The sequence below is a fragment of the Mus caroli genome, unplaced genomic scaffold (genome assembly GCF_978045245.1).
Source record: "Mus caroli unplaced genomic scaffold, Mus_caroli_1 scaffold_13, whole genome shotgun sequence".
NCBI lineage: Eukaryota > Metazoa > Chordata > Mammalia > Rodentia > Muridae > Mus > Mus caroli.
Genome location: NW_028227268.1, coordinates 60864409 through 60885196, shown reverse-complemented (window position 1 = coordinate 60885196; position 20788 = coordinate 60864409). Strand labels below are relative to the sequence as shown.

The window sequence follows — 20788 nt, the reverse complement described above, 5'->3', positions numbered from 1 at the left end:
ACACACACATAAGCAAGTTTTAAAAAGGAATGATGATGAGAGAAGACTTGCCATACACCATGATTCGGGCTCCACCACAGGGCTGGGGAGATGGCTCAGTGGTTAGATCAAGCGCTTGGCAAGTTGGAGAACCAGAGTTTGGACCCTCAGAAGCCATGTAGATGCTGGGTAGGAGAAGTGTCCTGCCTGTCATTCCAGTCGCGAAAGCTGAAAATCAGGGATTCCCCAGAGCACGCTGACTAGCAAGACTAGCTATACGTGAGCTCTGAGCTTACTTGTGAGTCCCTTCATCAGTGAGTAAGGTGGCAAAGCATTCAAGGATGGCTCTCAGCATCAGCCCTGGGTTTTTATGTGTGATGAAGTCTGGCAGCAGAGACTTAGGGAGCTGGCGGGTGCACCACCAAGAACAGGTGAGAACGCGTGCATGCCTACTTGTTTAATTGCCTATGCTCGGCTTGACTCCTCTTCTCTTCAGGAGCCCCTGCTTCGGTGCCATCCAATCTTCCCACAGACAGGCCCACAAATTGTATCTAATATTAAGGAGGGACAGTGAAAGTGTTCTAGTCATCTATTACTAAATAACAAACCAGCTAAAACTTAATGGATTAGAATAACAACTAATCTTTCTTTTTCCTTAAATTTTTTTATTATTGAAATGCATTTTACACATCAAACATATTAATAATATGGAGTATTTTGAGAATCAAATAATACATAAAAATTTGTTCAGTTTTTATATTCATATACTTTCATACCCTAAAAGTATCATTAATGAATATTTAATACCATCCATAACTGAGGATCCTATATCTAATGTTGAATACTAAATTGTGTCAAAACATAACAAAATATTCTTTGGGAGTTTAGCATAGTAAAAGAGCATGTGATATTAAAAGTGAATCATTAAGAGATATATTCAAGACAGGCAGTGGTGGCGCAGACCTTTAATCCCAGCACTTGGGAGGCAGAGGCAGGTGGATTTCTGAGTTCAAGGCCAGCCTGGTCTGCAGAGTGAGTTCCAGGACAGCCAGGGCTATACAGAGAAACCCTGTCTCAAAAAACCAAAAAAATAAAAATAAAAAAGAAAAGAAAAGAAAAGAAAAAACCAAAAAAGAAAGAAATATATTCAAAAGCCCTTATATGGTACCACCTGACATAGTGAGAGAGTATTTAAAACGCATTATATGTCAGTGTACATTGTCTAACAGTCAGTTCACTTAAAAAAGATTATCAGTGTTTCTAGGGGAAAAATTATTTTATCAGTAACTATATTTTAAAAATTTCAAAGTATCATATACTCTTTGAAGTTAAACATTAAGAAAATGCTAATTTTAGCCGGGCGGTGGTGGCGCACACCTTTAATCCCAGCACTTGGGAGGCAGAGGCAGGCAGATTTCTGAGTTCGAGGCCAGCCTGGTCTACAAAGTGAGTTCCAGGACAGCCAGGGCTATAGAGAGAAACCCTGTCTCGAAAAAACAAAAACAAAACAAAACAAAAAAAAGAAAATGCTAATTTTAATCACAGTGAGAAAAAGTATCAATAATGTTTACACAATGTTTGTAGAACATGATTTTAATATTTTCAACTGTTAATATCCAGCAAACAAAATATATATTTTAAGATACATTTCATTGTTATGTCTCCCTTTTCATTACTGATTTTATTAATTTGAATACTGTCTCTGTACCCTCTGGTTAGTCTGGCTAAGGGCTTACCTATCTTGTTGATTTTCTCAAAGAATCAGGTCCTGGTTTTGTTGATTCTTTGCATAGTTCTTTTTGTTTCTGTTTGGTTGATTTCAGCCCTGAGTTTGATTATTTTCTGTGGTCTACTCCTCTTGGTGAATTTGCTTCTTCTTGTTCTAAAGCTTTCAGGTGTGCTGTCAAGCTGCTAGTGTAAGCTCTCTTCTGTTTCTTTTTGGAGGCACTTAGAGCTATGAGTTTTCCTAATAACACTCCTTTCATTGAGTTCCATAAGTTTTGGTATGATATGTCTTTATTTTCATTAAATTCTAAAAAGCCTTTAATTTTCCTTGACCAAGTTATCATTGAATAGAGCGTTGTTCAGCTTACATGTGTATGTGTGCTTTCCGTTGTTTTCGTTGGTATTTAAGACCAGCCTTAGTCCGTGGTGATCTGGTATGGTGCATGGGATTATTTCAGGCTTGTTGTATCTGTTGAGGCCTGTTTTATGATTGATTATATTGTCAGTTTTGGAGAAGGTACAGTGAGGTGCTAAGAAGAAGGTATATTCTTTTGCTTTAATATGAAATGTTCTATAAATATCTGCTAGATCCATTGGTTCATAACTTGTATTAGTTTCACTGTGTCTCTGTTTAGTTTCTGTTTCCATAATCTGTCCATGGCTGAGAGTGGGGTTTTGAAGTCTCCCACTATTATTCTGTGGGGTATGATGTGTGCTTTGAGCTTTAGTAAAGTTTCTTTTATGAATGTGGGTGCCCTAATGTTTGGATCATAGATGTTCAGAATTGAGAGTTCATCTTGGTAGACTTTTCTTTTGACCAGTATGAAGTGTCCTTCCTTATCTTTTTTGATAACTTTTGGTTGAAAGTTGATTTTATTCAATATTAGAATGGCTATTCCAGCTTGTCTCTTGGGACCATTTGTTTGAAAAATTGTTTTCCAACCTTTTACTCTGAGGTAGTGTCTGCCTTTGTCACTGAGATGCATTTCCTGTATGCAGCAAAATGCTGGGTCCTGTTTACATATCCAGTCTGTTAGCCTATATGTCTTTTTATTGGGGAATTGAGTTCACTGATGTTAAGTGATTTTAAGGAAAAGTGATTGTTACTTCCTGTCATTTTTGTTGCTAGAGGTGGAATTGTGTTTGTGTGGCTATCTTCTTTTGGGTTCGTTGAAAGAAGATGACTTTCTTGCTTTTTCTAGGGTGTAGTTTCCCTCCTGGTGTTGGTGTTTTCCACCTATTATCCTTTGTAGGGCTGGACTTGCTATGGTGGGAGAATTGGGTTCTGATGATGCCAAGTAACCTTGGTTTCTGTTGCTTATGTTCTTAAGCTTGCCTCCTACCATCTGATTATCTCTAGTGCTACCTGCCCTCACTATGTCTGACTGGAGCCTGCCCTTCCTGTGATCCTGGTTGTGTCAGAACTCCACAGAGTTCAGCTGTCTCTGGGATCCTGTGATTCTGGGATCCTGTGATCTTGAGATTCTGGGTGTGTCAAAGCTCCTGAGATCCTAGTGTGATCAAGATCCTGGGATCCTGAGATCCTGTGATCCTGGGCATGTTAGAGGGCCTGGAAGTGGATCTTCCTCTGGATATTGTGGAACTGGCTGTGGAGTTCATGTTCAAGGTGTGCTCGGGGCACTGGCCCAGACAGGAAGGAACCCGTGCCACTGATTGAGCAGAGTTCCTGGGTGCCTGGGTCCCGCTGCTCCCAGTTACTCCTGGTGTTGGGCCAGATGGTGTGTCCTCTTCACTTCTGAACCTATGATCCTGGGCATCAATTGATCTTTTTTTCCCCAGCAAACCCACAATTTAGACTTGAATTCTTTGCTTCCCAATGTCTGGAACCTCACATGACCAGAGACTGGGACACTTCCAGCGTGCTGGGCTTTTCCATAGTTTCCCACATTTTGGCGGTCCAGACAGAGATTTCCAAGAGTCCTGGGTAGAAACTTAAAAATTATTTATTACCTGCCAGGGAAGTCCCAGCAGTCACTTTCTGCATATGCAAATCAATTACTTAAGATCCAAAGAAAGTGACACTGGGCTTCTAAACTGTACCCATGACTGAGGAGAGGCGTCTTCATCCCTCATGAGACTGAACATCACCTCCTGTGTTTTAGGCAGCAGTGTCTCTTTGGTGTGTCACTGGTTCATTCAGCCATTTTTTACTCGACCTATCCTATCAGGATATATTCTAGTCATTACTCATTTGCTGCATATATTGTTTTTAATTTTTGTCATACAGAAAATTATAGATTCAGACTTCTCAGGCCTTTTATACATTTCAGCTTTGTGCTTTTCTTGTTTATTTGTTGCTCTGTTGTTGTGTTGTTGTTGTTGTTGTTGTTGTTGTTGTTGTTGTTTCAAGACAGGGTTTCTCTGTGTAGCCCTGGATGACCTGGAACTTGCTCAGTAGACCAGGCTGGCCTTGAACTCACAGAAATCGCCTGCCTCTGCCTCCTGAGTGCTTGGATTAAGGGCATATACCACCATTGCCTGATCAGTTTCGCGATTTTAATGGTTTGCTTCTCTGAGATTATGGAGCTAGTGGTTTTCTTCTAATATGTTGAAATTTTTTTTTCTTAAAAATATCCACTGACAGCTTGCTGCTAAGCAACAAGAGAACAAGACAGTCCTGTCTGCCTGGCCAGTTTCCACACTGTAGCTTTGAGAGCCGACATGGGAGCCAAACATAACAATGGCAGAAGGGAAAGAGTCAGAGGGGGCAGCTGGGCAGCTCGTTGTGTGGGAGAGACCAGCCAGAAGGAGAGAGCTGTGCATAGAGGAAACCCCACAGCCTGCTTACAGATGTCTGTGGTCCATGATGGAGGGCTATGCCACAGATGTGCAGGACAGGGTCACTCTGGCTTCTCCAGATAACCCAAGATTTAGGCAGAGAAGCTAGAGTTGAATGAGTGCATACATTTCTCAGAGGCAAGGCTTGGCTTGCTGACACAAATGCAGGGCAGACAATGCAGGCTGTATTTCTTTCTGCTTCACCAGAACCCGACTATGTGTGCTTACACCATCTTTGTACACCTTCAAACTAAGTTTCGTCCTCCCTAAACTGTTATTCTATATGCTCAGTCTCAGGGAGAAACGAACAAGCTTTTTATTATTTTATTTTTGGTTTTTCGAGACAGGGTTTCTCTATATAGCCCTGGCTGTCCTGGAACTCACTTTGTAGACTAGGCTGGCCTCGAACTCAGAAATCTGCCTGCCTCTGCCTCCCGAGCGCTGGAATTAAAGGTGTGTGCCACCACGCCTGGGTTTATTTATTTTTTGAGTCAGGCTATGTAACAGCCATGGCTGTCCTGGAGCTTGCTGTATAGATCAGGTTGGCCTCGAACTCACAGAGTTTGCCTGCCTCTTCATCCTGAGTACTAGGATTAAAGACGTATGCCATTACCACCCAACAGGAATGAACAAATTTTATCCTCCACATCTGTAAATTGCCACTTTTACAAACCCCAAAATGAAATAACACAGTCCAATATCAGGGTTGTGACAGTGAAGTCCTATCTGCCTGGGACATCCCAGGAGTCAGGACATGTAGATCACTGTGTCTCAGACCGCTGGCTCCTGAGGAATGAGTGTACAGTGCGTTCTAATCTGCCTCCTGCCTCTTTCCCAGAAGCTCTGCTCTGCTCTTTTGATCTGTTTTTCAGCTTCAGCACTTAATGGCACACATAGTCCCCACAAAGGAGTCAACAGGAGAAGCTTCGGGCTCCTCCGAGAAGATGGAGTGGTGGGAGAAAAGGTCATAGCTGTGTCCTTTAGACCCAGCTGTGTCCTCGGTGGAATTGAGCTCAGGGTGCATTTCAATGAAGTTCTGTAGCTTCTTTCCCCTGTGGCTAATGTTTCCACCAGATGTTACTGTTTCTAGGCAACGCAAAGCAAATAATTTTCTTGGAGCTCACTGGGCTGGGTGATAGGGCCTTGCTTTGCTTTCTGTCCCACTGTGTTAAGAGTCTTGCCTGCATTCACCTTGTGGAACTATGGCCACACTCAGATACTCCAGGGACAGCCATCACTGTACAGCAAAGTTAGGGTGTTAGCCTCTTGTGTATGGTCCTTGTTCATTTTCTTCCACTTTTGTTTCACTGAGAACAATTCTCTATCTTACAACTTTAAAAAAGAAAAGTTGTCTATTTTGGAATGGTAGCTCTTACATCTGAGATTTCTTTTCATAAAAAAGCACTTGGAAGCCAGGTGATGGTGGTACGCACTTTAATTCTACCACTCAGGAGGCAGAGGCAGGTAGATCTCTGTTAGTTTGAAGCCATCCTGGTCTACAGAGCAAGTATTAAGATAGCCAAGGCTACACAGAGAAACCCTGTCTCAAAAACAAAGCAAAACAACACAAAAAACCTCTTTGGTGTCGGAGGCAGGTGGACCTCTGTAAGTTATGGGCTAGCCTGGTAATCATAGGAAGTTTCATACTAGACAGGGCTGCATATCTCCTAGCTTAAAAAATAAAAACGGGGTTAACCTCAGGAAGCCCAGTGGGGTAGTTTGGATGAGAATGGCTCCCATAGCTCTTGTTTGAATGTTTATGTCCCAGTTAGTGGAACTGTTTGGGAAGGATTAGGAGAGGTGGCCTTGTTGGAGGAGGTGTGTCACTGGGGATGGGCTTTCAAAAGAGTTATTTCCAGTGCTAGATTATAGATCAAGTATGTGAGCTCTTGGCTGTTCCTTTGCTCTACCATCATGGACTCTAACCCCCTGGAACCAAAAGCCCAATCAAGTGCTCTTATTTATAAGTTGCCTTGGCCATGCTTATCACAGCAGTAGAAAAGTAGGCAAGGCACCCAGCTATTTCCCTCCTTTTCCTTCCTTCTCAGTGAGGACAGCCTATTCCTGTCCTCTGCCCCCTAGGCCTCTTTGAGATTTACAGCTCACAGTGTGTAGATGCGTGCACAGGGGACAGTAATGCAAGCCCTGTGCCTCTTCCAGCATAACACAACGGGAAAACATCTGACAAAGCATTCATCAGTTCACCTGTGTTGATTTAACCTCGTCCACATAAAGCAAAAATCACGCACAGGAACAAACTGTGCCACAACATTCACAGACACCTGCCTCATTGACTGATAGTGAAGCCACTTTGGCAATAATCATAGAGAGCAAATCTCAATGTATGTCTCTGGTTCTTCACAGGCTGATGGTCATCTCGGGTTTGTGTGTGTGTGTGTGTGTGTGTGTGTGTGTGTGTGTGTGTGTGGTTTTCCGAGACAGAGTTTCTCTGTATAGCCCTGGTTGTCCTGGAACTCACTCTGTAGACCGGGCTGGCCTCAAACTCAGAAATCCGCCTGCCTCTGCCTCCTGAGTGCTGGGATTAAAGGAGTGCGCCACCATGCCTGGCGGTCATCTTGTTATTAAGTTTCATAATATACTCCTTTTCAGCAGTTTAGCTAGTATTTTCACACTCTTAGTATTCAAATGGAATTAAAACCCATTTAAGGACATGGGGTATAACTCAGTGGTAGAGCACTTGCCTACCATACACAAGGTCCTGGGTTCAAATTCCAGAATTGAAGAAAAGAAAAATACAAAATAATACAATAGCCAAAAACCCCCACTTGCTCGGTTCTCTTAAACTCCTAAAAGCTAGGACCATTCCAGATAGCATTCAGGGAAGGACTGAGGTGCTCTTGGTAATAAAAAGGATGAGGTTTTATTTGACAGTTTGATGATCCTGGAGTGGGTATAATTAATAATACACACCATGGCTGCTTTGCCTCCATCTCTGCCAGTGTCAGACAATAAGAAGTCTTAAACATGGGGAACAGTTTACATGTAAGAGAAACATTTCCCAGATATTGGATCTGACAACCTGACTAGATTTGGAATTTCTAAAACAAGCCCTTATTATAAAAGGTAGGGACACTTCATCTCCTTGTATAGTTTCCATGTGCGCTTAGGTGCTACTAATGTGAGACTGCATTAAAATGTCTAAGGTTTATTTTTTTCCGTTTTTTATTATTTTTATATTTTTTAATTTCTTTTGGAAAGGGGGAATGTATAACACTGAAGTCAGAACCTGGGAACTCGTACATGAGAGACATGTCATTTATCACTGAACCACCCCAACTCTGAGTTCAATCCCCAGAGCCATCAATCAGTTAATCAGTCAATCCGGAAAGCAAACTCTGCCCATCCCCTAAGGAGGGTCTGTGGGCAGTCCACTTGGACCCATGTGCACCTCTGCCCTCCTAAGAGAATAGGTGATTTTGTTTGACTTTTATTCCTGAGGGTGGAAAACTGCTCATGAGCTTCTAGTCCTCATGTATTGCTCACTCAGTCACAGATCACGAGCTGTTCTTAATTGGAATTCATTAACCTAGTATTAGAATGACTTGGGGCTGCATTGGTCTTCTCAGAAGGCTTCTGAAGAGTATGCCAATAAAGGAAAATGAAGTTTCGTATTGTTGTCTTTCAAAAGGCACAATTACAACACATACAATTATAAAACTAACTCATTTTTGTTTAGAGCAGCCTCCACTCTACAAAATAGAGCAAGAGCCCCACTGGCTGACTAATGGCTGTGTAAGGAGAAACAGGAAAGAGAGCCATGTGAACAACACAGCTCATGGACTAACATCCAACACGGCAGGGTACTTTTCTATAGATCTGAAAGCAGAGGGGACTGCCTTATTTTCCTGGCCCAAGTGACTGTCTGTTGTTGGCTTACTCTTGCCTGCTGGGGTCTAGTGTAAGTGTTTTATTTAAACCAAGGACTTTTGTTCACTGTTGGAAGTAAAATGATGATAAACTGAAGAAACCAATGGAAATAAAGTTTTTAATGTACAGTTCTTCACAAAGGGACACCAGCAAAGAGAAAGGGCAAAAATGGCTGGTGAGCTGATTTGGTGCAACACTAGTTTCTAAAGTCCCCAGATTAGGAAAAATTCCTGTCCTCTTCTCTCATAGTCCAGGACTTGTCCCTTCCCAAAGTCCCACTGTTCTAGAACACAGCCCCTTGTCTAATGAATATTTGGGGCTTGAGACAGCTGCCTCCTCTGATCATGGGCTCAGTTGTAGCTGAGTTCCTGAGATAAGCCAGTTCTAGTCACCATAAAGGGGAGAGGGGGTCCTGGGCCTTCTGTTTATCTGTGACCGATGTATTAAACACACCTCATATTGAATGAAAGTGGGCTATCACAATCTATTTCTTACATCATAGAAATACATATATAGCATAAATATTGTAACATTTTTAGGACAAGAAAGATATACCAAGTTTATTAACATGTAGGTACAAATTTGGGAAGAAAGGAAGGCAGGACAGAGGGGTGCTCTGGTCTCTGGACTCATATGTTCCTCAGACAGATCAGCTTCACCAGGCTGGACCAGCATACTCCACCCCACCAGCCTGTTTCTGGTCATCCATGGTTCTTGGTTCTTTAACTCAGGGTGTAAGAATAAAAGCTCAGGCTAGACTCTCCCATCCTCACCTGTGGTTCCCTTTCCTCCTGCATTAAGTATTTCTTTGTGCCACAGCTCTTGTGTGCATAAAACGGGAGTGACACTACTCACTATATATGGCAGTTCTGAGGGACAAAGGAGAATATGTTCAGTGGCAGGTACATCAGAGGCTCAACTTGTGCCACTGCTCTAGCCATCCCACCATTTTGGGAGCCTGAAATTAACGTTCCTCTTTGTAGAATGTGCAGAGGTGAGAGTCTGCCATCCGGATCTCTGATCAAGAGGACAAGTGACTCCCAGAATTGCAAGATCCTTTAAGAAATATTCCTGGGACCAAGGTGACCTTATAGGGCAAGGACCGAAATATTGGTCTCTGACCACATTAACATGGCTCTCCAAGTATAGTGGATAAATAGCCAAAAGACCTATTACACCAGTAATGAGGAATAAACCATTCTTTAAAAATTAGCTGTTGTACAGCCCTTAGATAATGGCTGACAGGGACAAATGTTTAATAAGCCTGATGTAAGACTGTTAATGAGAAGCCCAACACACTTAGTAGAAACAGTGAGCAATGATTTTGATAAAACATAAAGTCCTTTTAAGAATACATTACTTAAGGAAAGCCGGACACACCGGGCTAGGTCATTATCCCCATCATCAGTCTCCAGGAGGGGTAGAGCCAAGCGCAGGCAGTCGTCTGTGCACTAAGCCTTATTCCCTGAACCAGAGCCCTCATGCACTGAGCCGATCAGTTCTTCCCATAAGTGGGGATGTCTTTATACCACTTGCAGATCAGAGCTGTGTCAATCATAATTAAGAGTGCTTATCTAACTTGCTTGCATTATGTATTAACAGGAATGGAAGCTAAGTTGGTTATTTTAATTAATATAACCATTTACTTATAATCCAGTCTGGCACTATGTAAACAAAAACTTATAAGCATATATGTAGAAACACAGTCATATATAATCTTTAAAAATATTAAGATTCTTTTATATATTGGCAGTTTTAGGTTAAACTATCAGATCCTATTTTATAAAGGCATAAGCAATTTTTTAAAAGATTTATGTATTTAATGTATACGAGTACACTGTCGCTGTCTTCAGACACACCAGAAGAGGACATTGGATCCTATTACAGATGGTTGTGAGCCACCATGTGGTTGCTGAGAATTGAACTCAGGACCTCTGGAAGAACAGTCAGTGCTCTTAATCACTGAGCCATCTCTCCAGCCCCGCATAAGTAATTCTTAATCCAAAATCTGTACTTTTTTTGAGACAGGGTCTCATTATGTGGCCCTGGCTGACCTGAAACTATGTAGACCAAGTTGTCCTAAAGTTCACAGAGATCCACTTGCTTCTGCCTCCTGAGTGCCACCAACCCTGAAATCTGTACTTGTAATTATAATTTATATAATTCTAATAATCTCTATATAAATTAGAAAGCAAATAACTTTAAAGACACCACATGTGTGCCTGGTGTCCTTGGAGGCCAGGAGAGAGCACGAGACCTCCTGGAACTCCAGTTCAAATCCACTGGTAGCTGCTATGTGGGTATTGAGACCCAAACCTGGTCATCGGTAAAAGCAGCCATGTTCCTAGCCCCAAAGCAATGAATTCTAATCTCAATGTTACAACTGTAAGTTAAAACTCATCTTAGGGGCTGGTGAGATGGCTCAGTGGGTAAGAGCACCCGACTGCTCTTCCGAAGGTCCAGAGTTCAAATCCCAGCAACCACATGGTGGCTCACAACCACCCGAAATGAGATCTGACGCCCTCTTCTGGTGTGTCTGAAGACAGCTACAGTGTACTTACATATAGTAAATAAATAAATCTAAAAAAAAAAAAAAAAAAAAAAACTCATCTTAGAAGTGTAAGATGTTACTATCATCTTTATATTTAATAACAGGGCCATTGTATTATGTATAAATTCATCCAATTCCGAAAGCTGTTTGTTGGTATTATATCATCCCCATCATGAAAGGAAACTTAACAAATATTTGAGAAATATGATTAGTATTTTTACATGTACTGTGGCTTTAGTAAAAACTTCATATTTAATGTGTAATCTAAAGAATGTTTCTGAAAAAGAAATCCATTACAATTAGTCTAGTATAAATTTACAATGCACTTTATCTAGGGCATCCCAACTAACATGAAACATTTTTATGTCCTAATATTTTCATTACTTATGACTATTACACAACTGAAATAAGTTAGTAATATTTTAAAGAGTGTTGGAGAAAGGAAACTATTATTAAAAATCCCTGTATTCAATTTCAGATTTTATAATCTAATACAACTTTTATGACTCCAATAAAAGTTATTTTCTATAAACAGATAGCATTTTAAGACTTTTAAACATTTAATAGAATCAAAGATACTATTTTAATTGGTTTAAGAGGGAAAATGAATGCCTTTGTAAGTGTATACTTGCAAGGCCTTTTATTATATCCCCAAAACATTCACAGTTACACGTACTTTTAAGGTAGATATATCAAGGCATTAAAAAAAAAAATAAGTAACAGGGCCAGGCATAGTGATGCACTCCTTCAATCTCAACACTCAGGAGGCAGAGGCAGAGGCAGAGACAGAGGCAGTGGATCTCGGAGTTTGAAGCCTGCCTGGTCTAGAGTGAGCTCCGGGATGGCCAGAGCCAGAGCTACATAGAAAAACCCTGTCTCGCCAGCTGTGGTGGCGCACGCCTTTAATCCCAGCACTCGGGAGGCAGAGGCAGCCTGGTCCACAAAGTGAGTTCCAAGACAGCCAGGGCTACACAGAGAAACTGCCTCGGGGGAAAAAAAGAAAAGAGAGAGAGAGAGAGAGAGAGAGAAGAAAGACCCTGTCTCAAAAAAAATAAGAAAAAAGTCACCAGTTATTTGGGAGAAATTCTGGGGTCAGACTGAGCCCTGCTTCCTGTTGTCCTAACACAGGAGACTGCTAGCAGTTATGCAGAAACATATATGAACACACATGACAGAATTGCATAAGGTAAGAAGTTTCCATCTGTCTTTTGACAGGGGTCTGTTAGTCTGTCTGCCTTTTGGTCATTTCTCAGTCTGCCTCGAGTACCTCTAGCCCTGTAAGGTGGTTGTGTCTGGGGAGGGGTCTTCAGGTCTCTTTTTCAGGTTCCTGTCCTATTGAAAGTTCTTAGGCTACCAGCTGTTTGTGTTAGGAAATTTTAGAAATAATTTTTTTAAGGGAAAAACAGAGCAATAGGAAAAAGTTATATTCTTTTAAGAAGTCAAGAGCTTCTGTAAAAAGGATAGAATCACGGTTTGGAAGTCCCCATCAGGCAAGATAGGATCAATATAGGAGACAGGTAGGCATGCCCAGTGTGAACTAGTTGCCTGGTGCTGTTCCAGGGGTCCCCAGAGAAGGATCGTCACTTTTTGTTCATGTGAGAGTCTATGATTGAGCATGGACTCTAGATCCAGAAGGTCCAGGCATTCTACTCAGAGGAGTGCCGAGTAAGGGTAAGAAATGCAAGAGTGGACGGGTAACCGGAAGCACTGTCCTTGTGTGCCCCGTGGGGCTTTTCTCCTTTTGTTATTTTCTTTAGTGTCTCTGGTCCTGGTAGAGAGCCACTGCTGTACAAGAGTATCCACTGAGCCATACTGCCACCATCTCCATGAGTTCAGCTGTGCCTCACAGCTGGGCTTGGTGACTGCCAAGTTTCCTGTATAGAAGGAAGGGTGGGGAGAATTAGGAGACTCTTGTCGGAGTCTCTGGCCACTCTTCCCAACCAGATGTATGCAGTTTTACCTTAATTGCACATTGCATCAGAGAGGGTCAAGAGGTATACATAGACTGGAAGGGACTTAGGGAGGGGAGCTCCGTCAAGGTGGCCATAGGAGAGTTTTCATCCCCACTGAATGCAGACCTCCCCGTGTGGCTGCTTTGAAGCCACCCATGCTTCTGCCCACAGCCCCTCAACAAGCCTAATAAAATCTCTTTGGTTCCTCATAATAAACATTGGTATGTTAGTGGAGTTGTACCTTATTAGTTTGTCAGTGAGATCTTTGGCAGAGTTGTAGACATTGTTTATAGCTCCTCCAGGGAAGGAATTTTACCAGCAGCCATACTGACCCTTATATAAGGAACTCAGATCACTTCCCGTGATTTTAACAAAGTAGGTCCAGCTGTAGGATAATATTTAAGATTTTATCTTTTGGCTAATTTTCCCCTCTCTGGATTGAGGCCAGACAGTCTTTTTTTTTTTTTTTAATTATTTATTTTCGGAATCAGACATCCCAACTCCTGAGGCTACATAGTAGCCTCAAATCCAAGGAAATAGAAGGCAGATGTCCCATCATGATAAGAAGGCAGATTTCCCATAAGGCGGTAGAGACAAGTGCCAGATGAGGCTCTAGAGTGGAGGGAAAAGGGTTTCCCCTTCTGCCTACTCGAGGCCCTCAAAGAAACCAGGCAGAATGCTATACTTCAGACTCTGTCTCCAAGCACGGGGAGGCCCAGATGGGTACAGCCACATAAGGATTAGAAACACTGATTTTGTGGACTGGAGAGATGGCTCAATCGTTTACAGCGCTCGTTGCTCTTGTAAAGGACTTGAGTTGGATTCCCAACACCCACATGGTGGCCTACAACCATCCATAATTGTAGTTACAGAGGTCATATGCCCTCCCTGGCCTCCACAGGCACCAGGCATGCACATGGTACACATACACACATGCAGGTAAAACACTAGTACACATCAAATAAATCAAATTTTAAAAAGAAATAAAAAAAAAAAACACTGGTTTCCGTTCCTAACGGTCTTGGACTTCCTTTTCTCCAGTACATATATTTTGTCTAGGGGGTGGGGATTAACGATATTTTTATCAAATCTTTCAAACAATTTCATACAATGCATTTTGAACATTTACCACCCTCTCACACTTATCCCATAACCACCCTTTTCGCCCTCCGACCCAACTTTGAGCTTGTTTTTCCTAGTTAGGTTTCTATTGCTATGATAAAGGCCATGACCAAAGGTACTTCGGTGAGGAAAGGGTCTATTTGGCTTAGGCTTCCACAGCACAGCCCATCATCAAAGGAAGTCAGGACAGGGGCTGAAGCAGAAGCTGCAGTGGAGCACTGCCTGACTGCTCGCTCCCCATGGTTTGCTCAGCCTGCCTTCTTATACAATCCAGGACCACCTGCTCCAGGGTGGCACTACCTACATTGAGCTGGGCTCTCCTACATCAATCATTAATAATAATAATAATAAAAAAATGCCCCACAGACTTGTCTACAGGCAGGCTCATGGAGGCATTGTCATAACAGTGCTCCCTCCTTCCAGATACCACTAGGTATGTGTCATATTGATTTAAACAACAACAACTATCAGATCTCCTTATCCTTGTCCCCCTCCTCCTTCCCCTCCCCTCCTCCCTATCCTTCTCCTCTTTCTCTCTTCCCCTTTCCCTCCCCCTCCCTCTCCCCATAGAATCCAATTTGTGTTGCCCAGCTCCTCTTGGAGATGGGGCCTGCCTGGGTTCAGTCCACATACCACTTATCACATCATTAAAGTCATTTAGTTAGTGGTGGGATTTCATGGCTGCATTCTACCACTACCCCATTTTTTTTTTTTTTTGGGCTGGAGCTTGAGAAGATCTTATCCATACTCTCACAGTTGCTGAGTTCATATGTGTGACTACCCTGTTGTCAGGGAAACATTGTTTTCTTAACGTTAACAACCACCGCTGACTCTTGCAATCTTTCTACCCCCTTCTTCCATGAGGATCCCTGAGCTTAAAGGTAGGGTATGATATGTATAGCACTAAGCACTCCATGGTTTCTTATTCTCTGCACATTGACCAGTTGAGGTCTCTGTGTTAATTGCCATCTCTTGCAATGGGGAGCTTCTCTGATAAGGATCAGGAGAAGCTTTGATCCATGGGTATAGTAATATGCCATTAGGGGTTGTTTTAATACTGTGTCCATTTAGCAGAATAATGGTTTGGGGTTCCCTAAGGCCTGTGACCTATCCAGCCTCAGGTTCTTGGTCTCTAAAACAGGGTTAGGTATGGCTTCCATCTTATGGAGTGGGCTGTAGAGCTAATCAGAAGGCGGTTGGTTGCTTCCATAACGTCTCTGCCACTATTGAATCAGCAGGTGTATCTTGTATTACAGGACTGCCATTTATTGTAGTTTTCAGGTTCATAACTGGATGAGAAAGGTGTTTGCTTTTCTCTTGCGAAGGCATGCCTTACCACTTCCAGTTGAGTGCCAGCTTGATTTCTTCAGGTTCTGTGACTCAAGTATGTGGTGTCTTCAGCAGTAGGGTTTAATGTCAAGTTCTGGAATATAACCAAGGGCATTGGCAGTAGCCTATATATAATGAATGCTTTGGGGTTTGTGTGACCCTATTTCTGGCCGAGATTTAAACTATACCACAGTTGCCTGCCTGCCCCCCCCCACCCCCAGGATAAATCTTCAGGGGAAGAAGATCTCTATCCTAAGAAGCTCTTTTTAAAAAAAAATAACAGGGCTGGCTTGATGGCTCAATGGGTAAGAGCACTGACTGCTCTTCTGAAGGTCTTGAGTTCAAATCCAAGCAACCACATGGTGGCTCACAACCACCCATAATGAGATCTGATGTCCTCTTCTGGTGTATGTGAAGACAGCTACAGAGTACCTATTTATGATTATAAATAAATTTGGGGGCTGGAGTGAACAGGCACTGATCAAGTGGGGCCGACTAGAGCATGGGGTTGACTGGAGTGAGCAGAGGTCCTAAAATTCAATTCCCAACAACCACATGAAGGTTACAACCATATGTACAGCTACAGTTTACTCATATACATAAATAAATGAATCTTTAAAAAGAAAAAAATAACAATAAAACAAAACAATGTCTGAACTATGAAGCTACTGTTTTGGACAAGAGATGATTTAGTGAATGACTGGCTTTAAATGGCTACACAGATTAGAAATGCAGGTGGGCTAAGGTGTCTGCTTTGGATCTGATGCTCAGGAGAAATCCTTATTACAAAGGGTCATCCCCTTACCCATAGAGGCAAGCGTGTCCACAGTGAATGAACAGCAAAGAATTGAGAGACGTTGGGACATAATGGAGCTGAAGGAAAGGAATTTATCCAAGAGGATCAGGACACACTCAGCCTGACCTTTACCATCTGAAGCTGTGCTCCTGATGTCTCACCCCTTAACCCATGAGGCCATTGGCTTGGGATCTCAGACTTCAAACCCTTGTCTCCATTACTGTTACGATATTTATGTATGTGGCCAGATGAGAACTTTCAGGAATCGTTTCTCTCTGTCCACTGTGTGGCTCCTGGGATAGAACTTAAGTAGTCAGGTCTGACTGCAAGCACCCTTAACCCACTGCACCAACTCCTCAGCCTCTGGGGGTCTTTAAAAATTGAATCTTTGGAAAGATAGCCTTGCTAGTTCTCACAGTGTGCCAAGCAGCAACCCCAACCAGTGCCTGCCCTGCAAGAGGAGCCTCATTCCCCACTGAAGGAGTGATCCTTGCTTCTCCTCTGTGATAGCAGGGAGACCACTGAGCCTTCCCCTCACCCCTGGGAAGCTGCTCTAGTTAAGGAAGGAGATATAGAGTAAAAGCACTTGTTGCTTGGGCACCATGCTCTTGTTTTGTCTGGTCTGCTTGTTGCTGGGTTATATATCGTTATGGTGATGGTGATGGTAATAATAGTGAAGGTAATGATGGTGGTGGTGGTGGTGATGATGATGGTGATGGTCACAGTGGTGGTGGTGGTGATGTTGATAATGGTAGTGATGATGATGGTGGTGGTGATGATTGTGACGATTGTTCTCCCTTGGCCAGTAAGTCTGTGAAATGCTGGATATACAAAGCTTATCTGGGGAGTAATTAGGCCTTAAAGGCTCCCTAGGGGTTAAGCAAGAATTCCCCATGGTCTTAGCTTCCCCTACACAAATACCTGTGAGTGGATGTGGGCCACAACAGGTCATGCCTGTTACCAAAGTTAAGCAACACCCCAAGGAAATGTCATTCATTATGTTGCGTCATCCAAACCCAAAGATAGATACCTACAGCATATTGTCTGACTCGTATCCTTGATGGTACAGTGTGGGTTAACACTGGATTTACTGTCTCCACAGAACATTGATATCACCAATTTCAGCAGCAGCTGGAGTGATGGGCTGGCCCTCTGTGCTCTGCTGCACACCTACCTGCCTGCCCACATCCCATACCAGGAATTGAACAGTCAGGAGAAAGTAAGTCATGGCCTGTGCCACCCCACTTCTCTAGGAGAGCCAAGAGAACTTCTGTGGCATTACTGGGTGGGTAGGAGAGGCTTAATAGAGATGGGGTGGACACAGGAAGGGCTCAGGGGCAGGATGTGACTGCAGTGTGGGATCCTTTTCTCAGCAAATATGTCTCAGCTGCCCTTCTCATTGCATGCACTTTGCTGTCAAGAAAAGCAGTGAATGCCGGGCGTGGTGGCGCATGCCTTTAATCTCAGCACTCGGAAGGCAGAGGCAGGAGGATTTCTGAGTTCGAGGCCCGCCTGGTTTAGAAAGTGAGTTCCAGGACAGCCAGGGCTACACAGAGAAACCCTGTCTCAGAAAAACAAAAAAACAAAAAAACCAGCAGTGAATTCTAGTCAACTGTAGCTGCTGAGAGGATCCTATTACCCAATTTCTAGAGAAACCCCTCGTTCATCTGTTACCTTCATCTTGCAAAGTCTTTTCCAGTGTGAGGATGGAGGAAGGAGGGATAGCAGAATTCCCTTCTTGTCTCTTAAAGGAACTCCACTTTTTCCTATTAAGCTGATTGGATTAGGCCCACCCACATTCCAGAGAGTCATCAGCTTTATGAAAAGCCCATCACTGTAAATGTTAGAATCACCTAACTATGTAGACCAGGCTGGCCTCTAACTCACAGAGATAATGCCTACCTCTGCCTCCTGCATCTTGGGTCAAAGTTGTGTGTCACTGTGCCTTGCCTAATCTCACTCTGTAAATACCTTCCTAGAGGGCTGACAAGATGGCTCAGTGGGTAAAGGCATTGCTCCCAAACTTGACAACCTCCATTTAATAACCAGGATCCACATGGTGGAAAGAGAGAAGGAACTTACTCAAGTTGTCCTCTGATCTCCACGCATGAGCGTGCACACACACACACACACACACAAATAACCATCACATAATATCTTATAGGACTGGCAATAGAATGGCAAAAGCAGTGATCCAGCATGTAGCAGACCCTGGGTTAAATTTCTAGCATGGAAAATGTAATTGTTTTCAAAGCATTTCCATGTGGGGTGCTGTGTAAACTGTGAAACAGGCTGAGTACGGCCATGTGACGTTTGGGAGGAAAGATACGCAGTGCATCATGTTAAGTCTGAGATGTCTAAAATAGTCAAGTGTTACTTAGGAGGCAAACAGCAAATCTGGAGTTCAGATTGGAAGTCAGAGCTATAAGAATGGATGTGGGAGCCGGGCGGTGGTGGCGCACGCCTTTAATCCCAGCACTCGGGAGGCAGAGGCAGGTGGATTTCTGAGTTCGAGGTCAGCCTGGCCTACAAAGTGAGTTCCAGGACAGCCAGGGCTATACAGAGAAACCCTGTCTTGAAAAAACAACAAACAAACAAACAAAGAATGGATGTGGGGGAAATTAGAGAAGATCTGTGCTATGTGGTGGGACTTCCCTAGATGAAGCAGCATTCTGCCAGTACACTGTCCAATGATGTTGGAAGGGTAGACACAGATGGTGTACTAAGCTGTAAAACTGAAGATCAGCCAGTTCCCTTGATCCTAAGAGATCTATCCTAAGCAACTTTCATAACTATAGCAAATAACTGAGACTCTGTATGTTATAAAGAAAATAAGTTTATTTAAAGCTTTGAATGCTGAAAATGTAAAATTGAGGCAGTCACATCTGTTTGACCTCTCATGAAGGCCTCATGGTAGGAAATATTACAGCAGTGAGACCATGGGCAGAAGAGAGACACAGGGTGAGCCCAGAAGCCAGAGAGATTCAGAGGCCAAGTGTGCTCTTATAATAATTTGCTCTTGCAGGAAGTAATCAGTGTCTCACAAGAACTACATTGATCTCTTCAGAGAATAAGATTCCCAGTCTCCTGCATTATCCATATCCTAAAGGTTCCATTAGTTCATATGCTTCTGGTCAAGCTTTCAGCTCTTGAACCTTCTGGGACTCATTCAAGCACTGCCCACAGCACAAGAGAAGCACAGAGTGGAGAATGATCCAGCAGAGGGAACTAGAAGGAGGCCATCAGCCATCACAGAGGCTAAGGCACAGCAGGACATCTGACTGCGACCTAGGTGGCATTCCCTCACCACCCCTACTGATTCTCCACTTCCCTCTGACGTGATGTTACAAAAATAATTATGTAAATAGTGATCATAGCAAACTTCAAAATAATCAACAGTCCCTCCAAAAATGACAGCAAGTTAAACTTAAGCACCTACACACCCGCACAACCTAAAACCTGAGCCTTCCTGAAAGTGAATTGTCTATCTGTAGATAACAGGCCTCGCTTCTTTGACCTTGAATCAATTCAGATCTGTCTGAAAAGAATGGGCCTGTTGCTCTTACACTTAGTATCATGAACATTGCTTCCTGGTGACCAAAACCTCACCCTGAATCCCTGAAGTTCCTGCATCAGGCACCTTGCCAGCTGCTCAGGAGCATCAGGGCAGGCTGGCATCAGCATTCACGTTTTTGTCACTGTTATAGGACAGGGGCCCCTGGTTCCCACACATCTGGCTGAGTTTCTTTTTCTAGATCTTTGCTGATGTCATCAAAGAGTGCCAGTCTATGAGATGGAGAGTCAGCGTCACACACCAGGGGTCACGCTCAGATCTGTTCAGCTTCACAGCTCCCTGCCAACTCTAGTTGAGCTTGAGTTCCAACATCTAGGACTCTTGTCAGTCACCCCTGGACCACTACTCCCCAAAGAAATATCTGGCTTCACCCTGGCTATACCCTAAGGGGAGAATCAGTGGCTACAGCTCAGGGTATGACAAACAGGGGTGGGATATACCGAGAGGCCAGATCCATCCATTACGGAGGAATGTTGTTAAAATCATGTGTCAACAGGAGCCCATCAATACAAACAACATCAACTGAACATGCGTGGAACTTTTGATGAGGGTAATTTCCCTGAGGCATTAGTACCACTGGGCAGAAAAGACATGTTTGATATTGGGCTTCAAAGGGAATATGGCTACCACAGGCCCTCCTGGATAAGTGAACATGGTCCAGACTCTGCCCTGCAGTCTTATGTACTCAGTATGAGGGCGTTGTTGGTTGGTTGTGGAATATACAACCATCTTTGTGGAATACACAACCACCAAAAAGGGTACTAAGAGAACAGACTGTTTGTAAGAATCCACTAAAATTGAAATATAAAAATAGTATGATAAAGGCTCTGGGCTCCATGGTAGAGCCCAGGGTGTCTTTTTGAGTGAGGGCCTGGACTTCATCCCCAGCACCAAAGAAAATTAATTAATTCAGAATTAAAAATAAGAACTGGGCACAGTGGTGCATGCCCATAAACCCAGCACTTGGGAGGTAGGGATGGGAAGATCAGGACTTCAGAATCATCGTTAGCTACACAATAAGGGCAAGGCCAGACTGGGCTACATGAGCCTGTGCCTTAAATAAACAAGGATAT

General features: G+C 43.1%; 1 protein-coding gene across 7 annotated transcripts in view; it reads left to right on the top strand.

Moving 5' to 3' along the window:
• Nucleotides 1-20788, top strand: part of Specc1 (sperm antigen with calponin homology and coiled-coil domains 1) — a 263508-nt gene that overhangs the window by 228747 nt on the left and 13973 nt on the right. For all 7 annotated transcript variants that reach the window (XM_029483987.2, XM_085829940.1, XM_029483988.2 and 4 more), the window contains one exon: nt 17244-17360. In XM_029483987.2, coding sequence (XP_029339847.1) covers nt 17244-17360 — 117 coding nt within the window. The remainder of the gene's footprint in view (nt 1-17243; nt 17361-20788) is intronic.